The sequence below is a fragment of the Neovison vison genome, chromosome 4 (genome assembly GCF_020171115.1).
Source record: "Neovison vison isolate M4711 chromosome 4, ASM_NN_V1, whole genome shotgun sequence".
NCBI classification, from domain to species: Eukaryota; Metazoa; Chordata; class Mammalia; order Carnivora; family Mustelidae; genus Neogale; species Neogale vison.
In genome coordinates, this window is record NC_058094.1 from 38924549 (window position 1) to 38946268 (window position 21720).

Sequence of the window (21720 nt, forward strand, 5' to 3'; positions counted from 1 at the left end):
CAGAGAGCACTCTCTCCACACGCAAGGAATGGCCAGAGAGGAGAGACACCACCACAAGCGTCATTGACCCCTTGGCACACTCTGTAACTCATCGCTTCTGCATGAGGGGAGCTGAGCATAGTTTCAGCCCGGAACTCGTCAACAACCTTACCTGTGTGGAACAGAACTGAATGCTGGGAAACAAGCAAGGAGCTTCAGTGAGGAAAAAGGGGCCTGTAAATAAAACATTGGCCACATACAAACAGACCAAAAAACACACAAACAAACAAACAAAAAAACCCCACCACCACCACCACCACAACAACAACCAAGCAAAGAGACACAGAATACAAAGAGCCCTATAGTCTAGGACCACATAGCCGAGGGTCTGCAGGAATCACTTCCTTCCACATTCAAAGAAAGGTCAAATTGTTTTCGGTAAATGCTATTTTAAAAAGCCACCATTCAGCCACTATGGAAAGCAGTATGGAGTTTCCTCAAATAGAGAATTATTCTACTTGTGGGTATTTACCCAAAAGAATCAAAAGCAGGGACTTGAATTCAGCCTTAAAAAGGAAGGAAATTCTGAGATATGCTATATTGTGGATGATGCCTGAAAGCATTGTGGGACATGAAATAAGTCAGACACAAAAGGACAAATATTATATGATTCCACTTATGTGAGGTAACTCGAACAGGCAAATTCAGAGACACGGAAAATCGAATGGTGGTTGCCAGGAACTGGGAGGTGGAGAGAGGAATGGAGAGTCATTGTTTAATGCGTATAATTTGGAGAAACGAAAAAGTTCTGTAGTTTAAGGATGATTGCATAATAATGGGAATGTTCTTAATGCCACCGAAGTGTACACTTAAAAATGTTTAGAATGGGGCGCCTGGGTGGCTCAGTGGGTTAAGCCACTGCCTTCGGCTCAGGTCATGATCTCGGGGTCCTGGGATCGAGTCCCGCATCGGGCTCTCTGCTCAGCGGGGAGCCTGCTTCCTCCTCTCTCTGCCTGCCTCTCTGCCTGCTTGTCATCTCTCTCTGTCAAATAAATAAATAAAATCTTTAAAAAAAAAATGTTTAGGGGCGCCTGGGTGGCTCAGTGCGTTAAGCCGCTGCCTTCGGCTCAGGTCATGATCTCAGGGTCCTGGGATCGAGTTCCGCATCGGGCTCTCTGCTCAGCAGGGAGCCTGCTTCCCTCTCTCTCTGCCTGCCTCTCCATCTACTTGTGATTTCTCTCTGTCAAATAAATAAATAAAATCTTTAAAAAAAAAATGTTTAGAATGGTCGTTTTTATGGCATGTATATTTTATCACAATTTCTTAAAAACCAATCTCTCTCTCTCTCTTTTTAAGGATTTATTTACTTATTTGAGAGAGAGGCAAGACAGAGAGAGAGCACGCCCACACACAAGTGGGGGGAGGGGCCAATGGAGAGGAAGAGAATCTCAAACAGGCTCCCTGCTGAGCCATGAGAGGACCCTGAGATTCTGACCAGAGCCAAAATCAAGAGTCAGACACTCAACCGTCTGAGCTACCCAGGCACTCCCCCCAGCATTATTTTTAAGAAAGATTTACATATGAAATAACTAAACTGAAAATCATTTAGAGTCTTAAAGATGTTACCACTCAGCTATCTGGCAAACAGCAAGGCAGCTCTTCTCCAAAGGGTTCCTGACTGCAAAGGTTTAACCGTGGATCTTGGCCTTCTTTACATGCTTGAGTTACATTTCTGCACATGTGCATCACTTCATCAGTATTTACTGAGTACCTACTATGTGCCCCAGATCTGGTTCAGTCTCCTCGCTAACCGTAAGTGCTACACACAGGCCGGGCTGGAGGGTAGCTTTACCTGGTGAAGCCCACGTGAGGTCAGTTGGCAAGACCGTCAGACAAAACATTTTAAACAGAGCTTATAGGGGCCAACTCACAAGAAAGCTGGAGACGTTGCTGAGAAGGTACAACATAAACACATGAAAGAGTGGACCCCAGGCAGTGAATTATAATGCCCGTGAAGTGGCTGGCACAGAGAGCACATTTCAGAAAAATTGTACAGGCTACCAGATGTTAAAGCAGGATGTCCTTTGGTTTAGCAAATCCAGGTCCAGAGAAAGAGAGTAGTATGTTCAGGGTCGCAGGAGCAGTATGAGTGACACGGCTAAGACCAGCCCTCACATCTCCCAGCTCTGTCCAACCCGTGGACGCCATCCCAGCTCTTCAAGTAGGATGTCTCCGAGCAACGGCGAGCACAGCCTTGGTGCCAGCATGAGCCATCCTGGAGCCCAGCACACAGGTCACACCCACAAAGGATTCTACCCACAGGCCCCACCTCAACAGCCAGGCCAGTCCCAGTTTCTGCGCTTTGCACCACCGCCTTAATACTTTATGCTTTAAAATGATGACAGTACTTTCTAGAAAAAGGAATTGTGCCCAGATGAGGAGGAAGAAGAAAGCCCAGCCAAGAGAGTTTTCTTCAGTAGAATTCTGTCTTGAACAGAACTTTGTTTTCCACCTTAATTGGATGACATCAAATTCCTTGGAAAAACAGATTTCTTATTAGATTTGAAAATCACCCATATCCATCCACCGTCAATTAAATGCAAATGGCTATACCCTGAGCTCGAGGTCCATAACGCTCTTTAGATCTTCAAACTCCTAATAACAAACTGCAGATTTAAATTGAATTGCTTGTTTCCTTCTTCCACGTAATGCCCCAGAGAGACAGGGAGCGCTTACTTCCATTAACAGCTGTCTGCCATAATGGACAGAATGCAAACATTCAGTCAGGGGAGAGGCTGACCTCCCGAGCCCAGGGCTGGGTCTGCACAGACAATGGAAAATGCAGCAATGAGGGAGCATGTTGGGAGAAGGACTGGTGAGGATATGGGGTTTTAGAAACAAATTCCATTTTTCTTGGATGAAAAAGCGGGACACCTGGCTAGAGAACATGGAGCTGCAATTGCTAAACAGAAATGAACCAGCATTAGAGACTCGGGACTGGGCCACAGCTTGGAAACGGGCCCATCTGTGGGCTCCTCTGTGGTGGTCAGACTACTCCCCACGGTCACCTCCTCTCCACCCGCGCTTTTGTTCTTGACCTCCCTCCTCGCCTGATGACTATGCATGTGTCCACCACCTTAGACCCTCCTCTTACTCCAAGTCACTCTCCAGGCAGGACGTGGGGGAGTGGCAGAGGTTGAAGGAATCCTAGATGATTGATAAGAGACGAAGAGCTTCAGGGGCGCCTGGTTGGTGTAGTCAGCTAAGTGGCCAACTCTTGCTTTTAGCTTAGGTCATGATCTCAGGGTTCCATGCTCAGTGTAAATCTGCTTGAGATTCTCTCTCCCTCTCCCACTCGTGCTTGCTTGCTCTCTCTCTCTCCTCTCTCAAATAAATAAAAAAGAGATGAGAGCTTCAAGCAAACTCCTCTGTACTGATGGCCGTATCTCTAACTTGTTCCCTTTTCTCTCTATTAGTAACACACATGAAGCTGGCAACCACAACGTGTGCTTGAGTTGAACCAGATCTAATGATCCCCTACTAAGAACTTTTGATCTGCAACGGAGTCCACCCGGGACTGATCTTCCCTGGGTATAGTTAGCCACGGACACACTTATCCCTAGAAAAAGGTATAAACAGCAGAGAGGAGTGGCCTGGCCAGAAAAATTGGCCCTTCACCATAATGAACGCATGTGTGGTCTAATGGAAAATATTCCACCTAACTGTTTTCACATTCTGAATGCTTTCAGTGCAGATTCTTATATAATGCTCGAATGTTTCCAGGGCTTGCATCTAGGCAAGACCGTAGGAATTATCTTTTATGAGAGAGGCTCAGTTTCAAAACATGGGCTCTGCAACCATCTCCCACCATACAAGGTCTAACGCTTATTAGAGTGAGTGGCTAAGTACGTATGTCCTGGGAGCAGAATGGGCCCTGTCTGGATTCAGTTCTATAGCCTACAGGGCTTTTTCAAGAGAAATTCATGGTCAAACTTTTGAAAATTCAGTCCTGCCTACAATGCAGAGCCCTGCTGTATATGTCACCAGGAAGAGGCAAGGGAAGAAGTGCATGGGAACATACACCCCTAAGTGGGGCCTCCAGAAAGTTCTGTAAACGAGACTGCCAGGAGAACATGCGCAATTTAATGTCGACTGACTACGGAAATACTTCTTTAAAAAGTTCACAATCTGCACACCTTAAAAGGGCCATCTTTCTAAAGAGATCGAGTAATTCAAGTAATAGTGACAATTTCTCAGGATGATAAATCTCAAAGAGATCCGTTTACTCATTCCTTCAGTCATCTGCTCAATAAGTCTTGTGTTACACCTCCATGTGCCAAGCCCTTGGGGAGTTGAGGACTCAAGAGTGGGAGAGTGAGAAGCCACTAGAAATGCAAATAATTGCATTATTGTCCTTGTGGACCTTCCATTCTAGTGGTTTCTCAGGGACAGTCTGGTTTAAAGAGATCCCATTTGGGGAAATGCTCTAGTCCCCCTTGATGCGCCAGCTGACTTGAGCCACGCAGCATCTCATTCATTTCAGCCTGTTGACACCATGTACCTCTTGAACCCTGCAGGGATGCCCCAGAATCATAGTTTTTCCTTCCTTCACGTCAAAGAGGATAGAGCAGCCATTTCCGCCCCCTTAGCAACCATCAGATATCTCAACTGGTATAACGGGAAGAAACTAACCTCTTTTACCTCCTTGTCTCTGGGCCCAGACAAGTCCCAAATACACGTTGTGGTGCTATTCAGTCTCTAGAAGTCATCCCTATCACAGAATCAAGGATGACAAAAGGTAAACTCAAGGGCAGAAGAGTGTTCGTGAACACAAATGCTAAGTACAAGTAAATCTGCTTAAGACTTGCAAGGACAAGGAAAATTAGCAAGGTATTGAGGGAACAAGCCCTTCTACACCCAGGGCGACTTACTTCTGCAGGTCTTCTTGTCTGGATTCAGGGTAAAACCTTTTAGGCAGCGGCAGAAATAGGACTCATCTGTGTTAACACACTCGTGCTGGCATCCATGACGAGACGAGGCACAGTAGTCTATCTCTGGAGAGAAAGAAAAATCATAATAATGATGAACGAAACAATAAGTCAAACAGGAAAACCAAGGGATATTCAGTCCTCACTTTCCCTAAACAAATAAATTCCTGTAACCTCAAACACTCCTGCTATGAAGGGATCTCTCAATAAAGCTATTTCCATGTTTAGAGATACGGCCCCCCAGCGAGAACTTTCTCGGCATGTTACAAAATGTTTATGCAGCAAATGAATTTGTGAAGATGCTTTCCTTGTCCTGGTTCATGTAAGAGCCGTTAAAATAGAAGAGTGTGATGGAGAATCTGTTTGTTGTATCAAAGGCTGGGAAGAGAGAGCTTACTTAGTTCAATGCTTTATGGAATTTATGCAATTAAAACAATGAGATCTTCCCAAAGTCTAACTCCAAACCACTTAAATCCCTCAAACACTGAGCCAAACAACAGGACACCAAGCCAGATCCTGGGAAAATGGAGTGAACGGCATAGATATTCGGATAGCAAAGTACTGTTCTCATTATTTCACTGGACTCCTCTTCACTTAGATTTTTCTCAAGCCTTCCCAGTCGGAGAACATGAAGTCTTGATTAGTTCAAACCAAAAAGTCAAGAAAAAACAAGGTTACATGGAATTTTTTATAATGGGATTTTAACTGTGTAAGCATTCTTAGATAAGGAAAGTGGCTTCTATGGAAGGGTCTGATCAAAGTTTTTTGCTCTCATGGGAATTGGACCCACTGCTTAAAATTGCTCGAAATAGTTGGCCACTGACGGGGTCATAAAAGAAATATTTTTGTTGTGATGAGGATTTTTATTGCATTAAGGAATACGTGACCTAAGGATATCATTTTCATAATGAAACATTTGGTATAAATGAGCTTTCCCAGCCAGTACCATAGGAAACAAAATGAGTAAGAGAAAGGCACACAATATCCTTAAAAGGAAAGACATTGAGTGAATGCCAATTCTTCCCAATTTAAAGTCACGGCATGTTAAAGGGACAGAAGTGTATAATAAACTCACGTACATTGCACTCAGCTTCAAGAGAATCAATCTATTTCTCCTATATTAGGATTCCATGTTATTTTGAAACAAACCCCAGATGTTCTATCATTTTGTCCATAGATAGTTCATAACGTATCCTTAAAAGATTGGAACTCTTTATTTTTTTAAGATTTTATTTTTAAGTAATCTCTATACCCAATGTGGGGCTCAAACTCACGACCCTGAGATCAAGGGCCAGCCAGGCCTTCAAAAAGACTGGAAGTTTTTAAAAAATATCATAATCACATATGAGGTATTTTTTAAAAGCTTTTAATTTGGAAACAATTTTAAATTTACAAGAAGGAGCAAACATAAAAATACAAGGATATAAGTACAAGAAACACCCGTATACTCTATCCAGATTTACCTATTGTTAACATTCTACCCCATCTCCTTCATCGTTTGCTCATCTTTCTGAACTACTTGAGGTCAGTTACATACATCGTGGTCTTTTTTCATTCAATACACTGTGAGCTTCCTAAGGGAAGGGATATTCTCTTGCATAACTATAGTATAGTTATAAAATTCACAAATCTACATTGATGTAATACTTTAATCTACCATCCATATTCTAGTCATATGAGTTATCTAATTGGGCTGCTTATAGCGTTTTTACTCTTCCATTAATAGGATCCAGTATAGGGTCAGAGATATATTTAGTTTTCATTTATGCTTCGCTTCCTTTAATCTAGAACCATGTGTCGAATGTGGCCATTTAAATCAAAATGGGTTAAAATTAAATTACATTAGGGGCACCTGGGTGGCTCAGTTAAGCATCAGACTCATGATTCGGGGGTCATGAGATCTAGTCCCTTTTCGGGCTCTGTGTCTGCTTGTCCCTCCCCCTCTGCTCCTTCCCTCCCCACAAGCGTGTGCACACTCTCTCAAATAAATAAAGGAATGAATAAATAAATAAATCTTTTTAGAAAATTAAATTAAAAATCCAGTTCCTCAGTCACACCAGCCACATCTCAAGTATTCAATAGCCACAGTGGCTTCTGACGACTGTACATATGTGGTGTACATACTGGACATTTGCTTCATGATAGTAAGTTCTATTCAGTGGTGATAGTCTAGAACATTCTTACAGGCTCTCTGGGTGTTATGACATGCATGGTTCTGAGTGATACGGTCTCTCCTGTTTTGAGTTGTACTAAGAAACAACAGGCAAAAAGCACATATTTCGGATGAACAGCTTGATGAATTTTCGCATATGTATGCTTCCACGAAACCACCACCACCATCGAGATAATGAACTTACACATTTCTCTCTAAAGTTTTCCAGTGTCTCATTCTTCTCCAAATCCTCTGGCCCCATATATTGATTAATCTTTCAAAAGTTTCAGTTTGTGTTTTCTAGAATTTTATTAAAATGGAGTATTCTTGTGGATCTAGGTTCTTCTTTTTTAAGAGTTTATTTATTTGAGAGAAAGAGAGACAGAGCATGAGCAGGGGGGAGGGGCAAAGGCAGAGGGAGTGGAACAAGCAGACACCCTGCCTAGCGGGGAACCTGATGCAGGGCTTGATCCCAGGACCCTGAGGTCATGACCTGAGCTGAAGGCAAACGCTTAACTGACTGAGCCACCCAGGTGCCCCCTGTCTAGATTCTTTCACTCATCATAATTATTTTGACATTCATCCATGTTCATGTGTGTATCAGTAGCTGTTCGTTTTTATAGTATTTCATTCCATGGATATACCACAGTTTATTTATCCATTTACCTGGTGTAGGGATTTGAGTTATTTCTAGTTTGGGGCTATCACAAATAAAGTAGCCACGAACACTCATGTATATAGATCTTTACGTAGACATCACTTTTATTTTTCTTGAGTCCACATCTACGAGGAGAATGGCTGGGTCATATGGTTGACATGTGCTTATTTCTTAAACATTCTCAACAGCACTTTACGAGAGTTCCAATTGCTCCACATCCTCACCAATACTTGGCCATTTTAGCCATTCTTTTAGGCTGTAGTAATTGTCTCACTGTGGCTTTATTTTGCAAAATAAACTCAACTAACACTGTTGCATATATTTTCATATGAGTATTTGCCATCTCTATATCCTCTTTAGAGAAGTATATGTTCAAGTCTTTTGTCCATTTTTGTTGGGTTGGTTGTTCCAATATTAAGTGTCAAGAATTTTTTATATATTCTAAATATAAATTTTTTTTCTTTAAAGATTTTATTTATTTATTCGACAGAGATCATAAGTAGGCGGAGAGGTAGGCAGAGAGAGGGGAGGGAGGAAGCAGGCTCCCTACTGAGCAGAGAGCCTGATCCTGGGCTCGATCCCAGAACCCTGAGATCATGACCTGAGCCGAAGGCAGAGGCTTAATCCACTGAGCCACCCAGGCACCCTTCACATATGTTTTAGAATCAGCTTGTCAGTTTCTTCTTCTTTTTTTTTTTTAAGATTTTATTTATTTATTTATTTAACTGACAGAGAGAGAAAGAGAGAGAGACAGCGAGAGAGGGAAAACAAGCAGGGGGAGTGGGAGAGAGAGAAGCAGGCTTCCCGCTGAGCAGGGAGCCTGATGCAGGGCTTGATCCCAAGACTCTGAGATCATGACCAGAGCTGAAGGCAGACACTTAACAACTGAGCCACCCAGGCGCCTCCAGCTTGTCAATTTCTGCAAAAAAGCATGGTATGATCATGATAAATATTGCTTTGATGGGTAGATCATTTTGGAAAGAACAGGCAGTTAAATATTAAGTCTTCAGATCCATGAACACGATATATCTGTTTTGCTAAGTCTTCTTTAATTTCTCTTAGCGATGTTTTGTAGCTCTCAGTGTATAGGTCTTTCACATTTTTGGTCAAATTTATCCATAGGTAACTACATATTTTGATGCTATGGTAAATGATATTTTTTTAATCTTAATTTTGATTTTCCATTAAAAAATATAAAAAATAGTTGTGTTTTGCATATAGACCTTGTGTCCTACAACTTTGCTAAACTCTTAAAAGTTCTAGTAGCTTGTTTGGTAGATGCCACTGAATTTTCTACACAGATGATCATGTTGTCTGTTAATAAAGACGCTTTAATTCTTCCTTTCAAATCTACATTTCATTTCTTTTTTTTCTTCCTTATTACAATGGCCAAAACCTATAATACAATGCTAAAAAGAGGTGGGGAAAATGGGTATCCTGTTCTGTTTCTAATCCTGTAAGGAAACTTTCAGTCTTTTGTCATGAAGTATGATGTTACCTGACGGTATCACCACTGATGGACTTTATCAGATCGAGGCAGTTCTCATCATTCTTGGTTTGCATAGAGGTTTTTTTCTTTTGGAAAATTGTAACTGAATGTCAGGTCTTGTCCAATGTTCTTTCTGTATCTACTGAGTTGGGCTATATGGCTTCTGCTTTTTTTTGTATGTTAATATTGTGAATTACACTGATCAAGGTTTGAATGTTAAATGAACCTTGAATTCCTGGGATAAATCTCACTTGGTTGTGATGTAATCTCCTTTTTATTGACTGTAGGATTTGATTGTTAAAAATATTTAAAGAACTTCTGGGACGCCTGGGTGGCTCAGTTGGTTAGGCAGCTGCCTTTGGCTCAGGTCATGATCCCAGCGTCCTGGGATCAAGTCCCACATCAGGCTCCTTGCTCAGCAGGGAGCCTGCTTCTCCCTCTGCCTCTGCCTTGCCTCTCTGTCTGCCTGTGCTCACTCTCTCTCCCTCTCTCTCTGACAAATAAATAAGTAAAATCTTTAAAAAATATATTTAAAGAACTTTTACATGTATTTGATGAGGGATATTTGTGTGTAGTTTAATTATTATTTTTCTGAGTTTTATGTTGGGGTAATTCTAGCTTCACAGAATAAGTTGAAAAATGGTCCCTCTTCTTTGATGATTTTCTTGAAGCATTTGTGTAAAACTAGTATTAGTTCTTCTTCAAATGTTTGTTAGAATTCATCAGTTAAGCTAACTAGTCCTAGTGTCTTCTTTGTGGGATGGTTTATAATTTCTTTTAATAGATAGAGGCAGGGGCGCCTGGGTGGGTCGGTGGGTTGGGCCGCTGCCTTCGGCTCGGGTCATGGTCTCAGGGTCCTGGGATAGAGTCCCGCATCGGACTCTCTGCTCAGCAGGGAGCCTGCTTCCTCCTCTCTCTCTCTGCCTGCCTCTCTGCCTACTTGTGATCTCTCTCTGTCAGATAAATAAATAAAATTCTTAAAAAAAAATAGATAGAGGCATTATTTACATGATCTATTTCTTCTTGAGTTAATTTTAATTTGAACAGACTATTCATTAATCAAATAACAACACCAAAAACATATATATTTGTCAATTATCTCTACATATTACCATATAGTTTTATGAAAAAGGTAATTAGATACGATAATAAAGCAATGATAAAATAAATTTTCTCTTAGCAAGTTAGCAAAAAAGTTTTAAATTGCCTCCTTAAAACACTTAGAGGGGAGTATAAGTTGTTACAAACTTTTTGGAAAATAATTTTGCAATACAAATCAAAAGACTTAAAATTGGGGCGCCTGGGTGGCTCAGTCATTAAGTGCCTGCTTTTGGCTCAGCTCATGATCCCAGGGTCCTGGGATTGAGCCCCATATCAGGCTCCTTGTTCAGCAGGGATCCTGCTTCTCCATCTCCCACTCACCCTGCTTGTGTTCCCTCTCTTGCTGGGTCACACTCTGTCAAATAACTAAACAAAATCTTAAAAAAAAAAAAAAAAAAAAAAAACCTTAAAACTGTTAACAGCCTTTGACTCCATAAATTTCCTTTTATGCTTTATTCCCGGTCAGAAATGCAAAGACTCACATATGAGGATGTTTATCACAATACAATTTGAACAGCCAAATTGTTGAACAGTTTGTGATACATACTTACAATGAAACATCATGCAGAAATTAAAATGTTTTTAGATGTTTTTGATAAAATTTAAATGACACGTGAAAATGCTCATAATTTAATGTTATACCATATGACCTCAACTCTATAAAAATATATTCATATGCCTTAAAAAAACTGTAGAGAAACATAGCAAATCAGTATTAACCATGGTTGTCTCTGGGTGATGAGAGTATAGGTTGTTTAATTTGATACGATTTCATTTCTATATGATCCAGTTTTCTACAATAAGTATATATTACTTTTATAATCAAAAAAGGCATTAGAAATAAGTGTACATGCTCTTAATTGTGAAATGAGTTGCCATGGAAAAGAGCATTAAAAAAATAGAAAAAAAGAACAGTGTGGGAAGTGCCCAGTAACAGAGAAGAAAATAATCAGGGAAAATTGCTGAGGACATTATGTATAGCTTCTGACGTCTATATCCAAAACACAAAATATGGGCAACAAACAAAGCCAGTTTGGGTTTTTAGAATAGGGAAGTGACTATGACCTCAGTATCACTGGAATTTGGGGATTCAAAGATATGACTATGGAGAGCACAGGCTCTATGTTCCATGGACCATAACACAACATTGTTATGTCTCACTATGTTGTTTGCGGTCCCTCAACATTACAAAAACTCACAGTGCCTGCCTCAGGGCCTTTGCACTGGTGCTATGTTACCCCTGCTTCAAAAGTCTCCTCTCCCTCCTCCTCTCCCTCACCTCTTTCAAGTCTTTGATCAAACGCCAGTTTCTTGTGAGCCCATCTGACTCCGCTCCAATAGAATTTCCATAAGCACAGTATTTTGGTCTGTTTTACTTACCACAGCATGCTGTCTCCAGTAGTTTCTGATTACATAGTAGGTGCTCAACAAACATTTATTGAATGCATAAATGGTGATCAGGATCACTCTTAATCAGTGTTACTCTTAGATGTGTAAACGTTGCCCACTAAGAACCAACACAGGGTCACTAAGGATATAAGACAGATCTCACACCCTTCTTCAGACTTCTTTTTGCCAAGCTCCTTAAAAAGCCTCCCTCCATGAGGATCTCAGCTCAGTAGTTAACATCTTCTGGGTCCAGACACTCAGACGGTCAAAGACCCAGCCAATTATTCTTTCATCCGGCACACATTTCTCCATCTGGTCTATGGGGTACAGGGCTTTCGTCAGCAAATTGGCTGAATGTCTATGAAAGTATAGATAGTTCCTACCACATTTTCCATGCCTGACTAAATGAAAGTTATTCTGATATGACTCAGTTTTAGTGACCAAGAAAATACAAGAAGCTTAATTTGTTCTGTCAGTTTCAAAGTGCAAGGAAGTAGTTATCAGCTTAGTTTAAGGAATCATTTCCTAAGAGTCAGAGCTGCACAAAGTGGAATGCACTGTGTGGGGTGTTGTGAGTATCTTGTCAGTAGGAGTATTCAAGTGCAGGCTGGACGATGGCATGGTGGAATGTTGTAGGACAGGTGGCTGGGCTAAAACTAGGTTGAACTTTAAGACTGCCTCCAATGCAGAGTCACTGATGCACACAGGTCTCACAAAAGTGGCTTATTATAGTAGCTTAACCACGAGCTGGCCAGGAAACCCAAAGACTGATATATTTTACACACTCTGTATTTTATGTTGCTGATTCAGTATAAAATTACTCCCTTTCTCCGTGTTTCACTTTTAGTGAAAAGTATAAATATTCATGTAGTACTTTCAAAGCATTCCTCTTTGAAAAAAGAAGGATGGAAATGTCAACCAAGTTATCAGTGGAGACTAAAACACAATGAGTATAATGCTCTCAAAGTCAGTAAATAATAAAATAACAAATAGCAATGTATTATTATGTAAATCACAAATGTTTATAATTGCCTTAACTCATGAATTCCTGTCCAGTGGATGGAAGCCCTCTATCTTTCCCATGAAAAGACCCCAAACATCTGAAAATGTTCTCATGCCTGGCTCAGTAGTAATGGTTTCAAATTAGACCTCAAAAGGTCTTGCCATAATATGATCTAGCAATCTGAAAGCAGGGCTTGAACCGACACTGGAACATTCACGTTCATAGCAGCATTATTCCCTATAGTCCAAAAGTGGAAGCAAGCCAGGTGTCCAGTGACAGACGAATGGATAAACAAAGTGTGATGTCTACATATCACGGAATATTATCCAACCTTAAAAAAGAAGGAAATTCCAACACAGGCTACGACATGGAAGAGTGAATCTTGGAGACATGATACTAAGTGAAATAAGCCAGTCATCAAAGGACAAATGTTGCATGATTCCACTTGAACCGGGACCCAGAGTCAGCATATTCATATGGACAGAAAGTAGAAGGGCGGTCGCCAGGGGCTGGGGGCTGGGGAGGGAATAGGGTTACTTAATAAGGATGAGTTTTAGTTTGGGGAGATGAAAGTTCAGGAGCTGGATGGTGGAGATGGTCGTCCAACAAGGTGAATGTTCTCAGTGCCACCGAACTATACACTTCAAAATGGTCACAGTGGGAAATCTATTACATGTATTTGATTATAATGAAAAAAAGTCTTGCCAATATTTTGCAAATTAATGGTACCTGCATGTTTCTACTCTTCTCCCCTCTACAAAATATTCCAGATCGTTTTGGATGGGTTGCTTCAAGGTAAAGGATTGATATAAAAAGGGCTTTTTTTTGAGTACTTACGTATTTTAAATTATTCAGGAACGTAAAGCTCTATTATGTATATTTTGGCTTAAACATAAATTGATCATGCTTGGTAGATCACATTGACATTCTCTTATTTCCAGACAATAATTGCATACTTAGTGATTAGATGAAGCCCTCAGATATACTCTTGGTTAAAAATAGAGACGTTTAAGGGACTGAGTATCTTTTGTTTTATTTCATTTTCTGCAAGTTTATGAGAAGTGGAAAAAATGTTTTAGAAGATCTCTCAACATCACAGCGGCAGCCAGGCTGACTTGGCTGGAAGCTGACGTGATGCCTCATTAATTACTAACAGGTTGGCTGCCTAGATTCTGAATTTCTGCCCCCATCCTGTTTCTGTCTATTTATCTGGCCCCTCTTTCACGGCTCTTGCTCTTGTCCCTCACAGATGTGGGGTGCTCCCAAGGCTCTCAATTCTTCCTGCTGGATTTCACTTTATTTCCTGCTCTTGCAGCTTTCCAAGTAAGCCAGGGGGCCCCTTCCTCTTGCCAGTAACCTCCCCACGTCTGGGTCTCACCCTGCTCCTGAGCATGGGAGGAAGAGGGTCCCTTTTCTAGGGGACACATGTCCCCGATGCTGCCTGCCCAGACTCCTATAAGTGCCTAACACTTCTCTCTGCCCATTCCTGGGTCCTGACTCTACCAGGGTTCAGAGGCAGCTGGACTGCTGGGCTCCGTGCCTAATTGGAGAGGCTCCCAACTGGACCAGTCTGTCCCCTGCCTCCCAGCCAGACCTCTCCTCCCAGTGCCCCTGTGCTTCAGTATCCACTGCCAGGGTCCCCTTGCCTGCATCGTCCTGGGGCTTGTAACCCTCCACATCCCAAGAGCTTCTGGGATAGGAGACATGCTGAGCCACAGAGTGGGGGTGATGGTGAGGCACTGGGAACTGGGTACAGGGACCCCAGGCAGGGACGAAGTTCTGCAGAGGCAGGAGGGAGACAAGATGGGATGTGTGTTTGCCTCCAAGTCTCATCCCAGTGGAAGCCTGGGGCCCAGTCTTGAATTTTTTATGCACGATTAAACTTAGCTCAGGCGTGTGGTATATGCTCAATAAATACCAATTTAAAATCTTTGAAGGCAGTATCATCCCTTCAGAGAACTGGCTCAGCACTGGACAATTTGCCCAATGGTTTCTGCGGATGATTTCATTTAGTTTTCAAGACAACACTCTGAAGCGGGCAGGATTCTCATCCCTATCAGCTGAGGAAACTGAGGCGCAAATAACTCGCCCAAGACCACCCAGTGAAAGAAGAGAATTCAATCTGAGGCTGAAGGCTGCCCCTTGGTGCCACATGGCCTCCTCTCTGGCGAAGAGAACGGACCTACCAGCCCAGCAACCACGTTCCCTGCCACGACCACAGCCCAGGCTGCTGGCTTATGGTTCCGAATGTTCAGAAGGGAAGGGAGACGAGAACAGAGGAGTCTTCGCCTTCATTCTCTTCTTTTTTCAATAAGCTGCGTGGAGGTCCTGGGCCAGGCGTGGGCCTGAGCCTGTCTGGCTCATATCTTTGCATTTCTTTCCTCCTCCAGGCCCCTACCCTGTCTCAGCCTTCTTCGCCTGGTCAATAAATGAAGGCTTTGCTATCGTCCAGGAAGGACCTTGCCTTGCTCATTGCAGTTGGCCCATGGTTAGGACTCTAGAAATGTGTGTTCTGACTTAAGGTGTCCCTTGCAATTTCATGCTCTAGCCCGGCCTCCAGCTCCAGTGTTTGGAAGCTGCTGGTATTTAGGGATCAAGGGGCAAGTTCATATGTCAGGAGTTTTGTGGGGGATCATTTTAAAATACTGTGCAAGTATATCCTGCTTTACATCATCGATTTCTTTTAGAAAGGTTATGGGTACAAGAACTTTTTATGAATTGAAATCCTATTTTCTCATTGATATATGTTTCAGAGATGACTTACGCTAATCTGCTGTTGAACTTCATTTTTTAGGGGCACCGGGTAGCTCAGTCGGTTAAGCGTCTGCCTTTGGCTCAGGACTTGATCCCGGGGCCCTAGGATTGAGCCCCACATCGGACTCCCTGCTCAGCCAGAAGCCTGCTTCTACCTCTCCCTCTGCTGTTCCCCGGGCTTGTGCTCTCACCTGCTCATTCTCTCTCTCAAAAAAAAAATACATAAAATCTTTTTAAAAATGACCAAACTTCATTTTTTAAAAATGCTGGGCCCTAATACTTTACAAAACCAAGCTTCTCTCAGGTGAACTCCTCTACAGGACGACACTCCATACACAAGCTCGTAAGTTCGCTGAACACCTTCATGTGTAAAAGAACGCTCTTGCAATCCTTTTGCCAAACATCTTTAGTTTATAAATTTTTTATGGTCAGATTTCAGGAGCTCAAATTAATTCTGATTTGTGTATGTATAGTTAAAATCAAAGAGAACTAAATATGTCTAACAAAAGCATGAGCAATTCTCGGCAAACCGCCCTCTGGCCACCCCTCCCCCACCCCAAAGCAACCACATTCGACTCCTTTCGGCTCAGCGATTTCCCTGTACTCGTGTGGAGTCAGAGCTGAACCCACAAGCCACAAGGCTTCAGTGAAAGTATTCCTTAAGCTCTGTTAATACTGATGGGCACCGCCTGGCTGAGCCAGCATGAAGTAAGACGGTCCGGTTGTCAGCACACTCAGCAAATGTTGGAAGAACATTCCCATAGGGGGTCTCCAATAAAGGACAGATACCTCTGTCTAATGCCTTGAGGACTGAGGTCGAGACAGGGTGGGCTACAGTCCCAGGACAAGTGAAGATAGGCCTGACAAAGGAGGAATAGAGGCAGAAGGTCTCAGACTCCCCAGCACATAATCTTGTCTTACAATATGCTTGGGAGAGGTCCCAATGCCACAGTGCCCATAGCGAAAGCACCAAAAAAATGCCGGTGGTGTTGCTGAATGACCGTACTGTACATCTGAAACTCATATGACACTGTATGTTAATGATACTGGGATTAAAATGAATGTAAGTAAATAAATAAAATGTGAGGTCCAAAAACAGTCCCCCAAAACACAGACACACAAACTTTTTTTTAAATGTAACTTACTTGTGCAGGTTTTTCTATCTGGGTTAAGAGCAAATCCCTTAGGGCACCGGCAAAAGTAGGAGCCGTCCGCATTCACACACTCGTGTTCGCACCCGTGGTTCTCTGAGGCACAGTAGTCCACAGCTGTAAATATTCAAACACAGAGTTGAAGTAGAAACACAAACAGGAAAGCAAATAATTGGATGGAATGGAGATAGTAGCATACTTATACCACATATAAAGGAAGATTAATATCTTTGCCCCTCCCAAACAGTATGGAGAAAAGAGGGATGAACCAAGGCTTCTCCCCTCCAACATCCAAAAAATAATCAGGGATCTAGAACAGATAGTTTATAGCAGAAGACAGACTAAAGAACCCAGGACCAACTGTATTTAAATGTTAAGGAAATGCACATCAGGGGCACCTGGGTGGCTCAGCCAGTTAAGCATGTGAGGTCTCAGGTCAAGATCCCAGAGTCCCAGGATAGAGTTGGGCTTTGGGATTCCTGCTCAGCAGTGTGTCTTCCTCTCCCTCTGACCCTCCTCCCTCTTGTTCTCTCTCTCTCTCACTCTCTCTCTATAAAGAAATAAAATCTTAAACGAAAAAAAGAAATGCAAGTCAAAACCATCACAAGGCTTACAATACTTACAACTATTTTTTTTTAAAGATTTTATTTATTTATTTGACAGAGAGAAATCACAAGTAGATGGAGAGGCAGGCAGAGAGAGAGAGAAGGAAGCAGGCTCCCTGCTGAGCAGAGAGCCCGACGCGGGACTCGATCCCAGGACCCTGAGATCATGACCTGAGCCGAAGGCAGCGGCTTAACCCACTGAGCCACCCAGGCGCCCCCAATACTTACAACTATTAAAGACACAAATAAAGACAGGACAAAACTCAACAGTGGCAAGGTAGCCTGGAAAGAGAGTCAGAGCTATTCATGGTGGTGGCCATGAAGATGGAAGATCATAAATTGACAAAAGTCCTTTTGGAAGGACATTTGGCCATGTTCATTGTGGAAATGTGACCCAAAGAAATCATTAAGAAAAGGGGGAGATAAACTATATGAAATAAGCTATTTATAGCAGCATTATTTATGGTGACAAGAAAAATCTGGAAAATAAGATGAACATTTCATAATGGTAAATGCTTTAGTAAATTATGAGATGATGTTTTGTCCTAATTCTTGTTAATTCTATAAATGTTTACTGAATACCTACCTTGGGCCTGGCCCTGTTTTAGGGGCAAAGGATAGAGCAAAAAAACAAAACAGACACCGATGCCAGTCCTCATGGGGCTCACATTTGGATGATGGAGGTAGTGGTCAAAAAATAAAGTAAATAAGTAAATCAGATCGTCTCGTAGGAGGTGGAGAGTATTCTGGGAGAAAGAAATAGAGCCTCTGGGAGGCGGGAAGGATGGTGGAAGTTAATAGAAGTGGCCCGGAGAGGCCTCAGGAGAAGGAGACAGCGGGGTAGAGTCTTGAATGAGGAATGAACCAAGAAGATAACTGGGAGGGAACAAGCACCGGGGCAAAAGGAGAAGCAAGCACGAAGGTCATGAGGTGGGCATCTGCCTGGTGTACTGAAGGACCCGCAGGGCGCTCAATGTGGCTGGAGCAGAGACAGGTGGGAGGTGAGGACAAGCGCATCAGGAAGCACTGAGGCCCACTGTGATGACTTTGGTTTTTACTCTGAGTAAGCAGGGAGTCCCTGGAAGGTTCTGAACACAGGAATGGAGAACAGACCACATACAGCAAGTATGATAGTAGAAAACCAGTTAGAAGGCTACAGTCATCCCAGTGAGGAACAATGGAGGCTGGATAGGATGGCATGGGAGAGGGGTGGGTAGGGGAGACAGCGGAGGCATGTTCTGGGTCTTCTGGACTAACCATGTTTCCCAAAAAGATAGGTTGAAGTCCTCACCCTGGTACCTGTGAATGTGATCTTCTTTGGAAATAGGGTCTTTGCTGATACAATGGAGTGGCAATGAGGTCCTATGGGTGGGCCCTAACCAATATGGATGGTGTCCTTCTAGGGAGAGGAGAATGCTACAGGAAGACACGGACACACAGGCGGAACACCCCACGAGGATGGCGGCTGGAGTGATATGGCCGCAGGCTGAGGAATGCCAAGGGTCAACAGTCACTGCCAAAACCAAGGAGGATTTCCCCTCCAAGTTCCAGGGGGAGCACGGCCCTGCCAGCCCCTCGGCTTCAGGCTTCTAGCCCAGAACTAGGAGGCAATACCTTTCTGTTGAGTTCAGTCACCCAGTTTGGGGTCTGTTGTGATGGCGGCCCTAGGAAGCCAATACACCAGGTATAAGTTGAGGTGGGGACCGTGGGGGGTCCTGCTGGAATAGAAGTGGGAAGGAGCAAAAGAGAGGGAGGAAGGTTGACTTGGGGGACCTGGCATGAGGCTGCAGCTGCTGTCATCCAATGGGGGGAGGCACAGTGGGTTTTGTGGGAGAAGATCAGGAGTTCCATTTGGGGCACTAGATAGTTATCAATATTCTCATCCTAATATAATTGTAAATAGGAAGACAGATATAATTTGGTGAGAAAAGTAGATCTAAAAATGGAATATTTACAAGGATTACACCCAGGTGAAATAGAGCTTCTAGGTATGTCTAAAGTCTGGAAATCAGAAATAAAAATTCTTGCAGTGTTTACATGGTAGCATTATGGATGATTTGTTTTTCCTTTTAAAAATATTTCCTTGGGATGCCTGGGTGGCTCAGTTGGTTAAGCAGCTGCCTTCAGCTCAGGTCATGATCCCAGCGTCCTGGGATCGAGTCCCGCATCGGGCTCCCTGCTCGGCAGGGAGCCTGCTTCTCCCTCTGCCTCTGCCTCCCATTCCGTCTGCCTGTGCTCACTCGCTCTCCCTCTCTCTCTCTCTGACAAATAAATAAATAAAATCTTTTAAAAAAATAAATAAATAAAAATATTTCCTGTGGGGCCTGGGTGGCTCAGCTGGGTAAGCATCTGATTCTTGGTTTGGCTCAGGTTGTGTTCCCAGGGTCATCAGATGAAGCCCCAAGTCCAGCTCTTGCCTGCACTCAGTACAGAGTTTGCTTAAGTTTCTCTCTCTCTCTCTCCCTTGGCCCCTCCCCCGTTTTCCAAATAAATAAGTAAATAAATAAATTCTAAAAAAGCATTTCCCAAATAGTAAATTTTTGGTTTTTTAGAATGTTGCATTTTGTTTTTTTAAAAAAACTTTTGTAATGAAATTATGTATATTTAAAAAAGCATTTCCCTCTATAATATTTTAGGACATTCCAGTGTCAAAAACTTAGAAATAATAAAAAGGAAATAGGATCCACAATTACTACACGTGTGATTTGCAAACCAAAACCTCTCCCTGGGAGGATAATGGCATACTTAACATAGCAATCAAAATATGCAAAGGAAAAACCTACAGACTTTTAAAGGCTGTGTTGTGCTTATCCTTTTACTTCCAGGCTTCGTTTGTTAAGTTTCTGTCTAAAATATCATTTTTGTGACTTTGCCTCCCTAAAGAGTTCTAACAGCACCTAATATTTGAGGGTTTAATACACAAGTCATTGTGGGAACAGGACATTCACATAGTTGCAGGATCTGCGTGTCTGTCATGGGACCTAAGCCAGTTGCTGGAGTTGAGTCATACCATAAATAGTGATCTAGCACCAGATTCTTCTAAAAGTTAATGTCTCATTATTTAAGAACCATTGTAACATTGCACAAATAGTCACGGAAACAGAGGACCCTGAGACCAAGCCCTGGCATGGGTCCCAGTCTGCAGGTCACAGGAGCGCGCCATGCTGTGGCCCACACTGACCCGCGTTGGCAGTGGGCATCTCCCACCTCTGACCTCCCATGCTGGGCCTCATCTGCCTTCTTAAAAATCTCCCAACCACTGACAAGGGGCACCTGCTTGTCAGCTTGACCCACCTCAGGCCACTTTTTAGTGTCCCCACCGAAGAGAAGAGCTGCTCCTCTGATTTCCAGGTTCCAGGACGGTGACAATACCACAATGATGAATGGAATGCTATCTATATCTAAAGTCAGAAACTCAAATTCTCCCTCTCTCCTGAAACTTCCTCTTACACGCCATGCGGTATAATTTCTGAGCCCAGCCAGCTCTGTCCCTGAGAGAGACACCAGAGTATGCTGGCCCTTATTAGAGTGAGGACAAATTGGAGGTTTTGCTTAGGCCTAAAATCTAGGCCCTATACTCCAAACTTGCATTTTTCCAGAATGCTCTAGAACATTCAGTGTTGGATCAGGTGGTTAACAGAGTTGTACAGAAGAAGCTCTTTCAACTGACCTCCACTTACCCAGTGCCTGATCAATCAATGCTTTTCATTCCCTCTGGGAATATGGGACCTGATGCCCAGAGCATACAAAATGCTCCAGGCTTTTGGAACACCTGTGCTGCTGAACAGCTGTGGCTGAGCTGTGTGGTTATAAAGCAGCTGTGGTGGAACAACTGTGCTCCAGAACACCTGTGTACTTTCCTTACTGACTGACTGCATGCTTGTAAAGTTCTGGTTCTCAAACGTGGTTGTGAACCAGCTGCAAAAATCATCATTTGAGACCGTGTCAGTCATGCAAATTCTCAGATCCCACTACAGACTCAGTGAATCAGAAACTGGGTATAGGACCCAAGAATCTGTGTTTTAACAAGCCCTCCAGATGATTCTCATGCATGTTAAAATTTAAGAACCGCTGCCAAAAAGAGCCAAAATTGGTTTTGTTCCCAAACCTATATATGCCATTTATATATGTTATTGTAAATAATTATAAATACTATAAAAACCAATTAAACAGAGGCATTAAAACAAATTGAGCTTTTTAAAAAAACAACTAAATTGAAAGCTTTGGAAAGAACTAATTAAAGCAATTTGCTAACCAAAATTGCGTGGAAGCAGGCATGGATAAAGCATGTAAAAGATTGAGAAATTTTCATGAAAATTTACAAGGATTCTGCCCTTAGACTAGTTTACAGAAGTCTTCCAATTCTTGCTCCAATTTAAGGAAACCAAAGTTGAAAATCGTGGACAGTACATTACGGACATGATTTATGTAAGAAAAAAAATTTTAATCAT

General features: G+C 42.6%; 1 protein-coding gene across 4 annotated transcripts in view; it reads right to left on the minus strand.

Moving 5' to 3' along the window:
• Window positions 1-21720, minus strand: part of MATN2 (matrilin 2) — a 128194-nt gene that overhangs the window by 33776 nt on the left and 72698 nt on the right. For all 4 annotated transcript variants that reach the window (XM_044245235.1, XM_044245234.1, XM_044245233.1 and 1 more), the window contains exons 5-6: window positions 16659-16781; window positions 4911-5033 (exon numbers count right to left, since the gene is read on the minus strand). In XM_044245235.1, the coding sequence (XP_044101170.1) occupies window positions 4911-5033; window positions 16659-16781 (246 nt within the window). The remainder of the gene's footprint in view (window positions 1-4910; window positions 5034-16658; window positions 16782-21720) is intronic.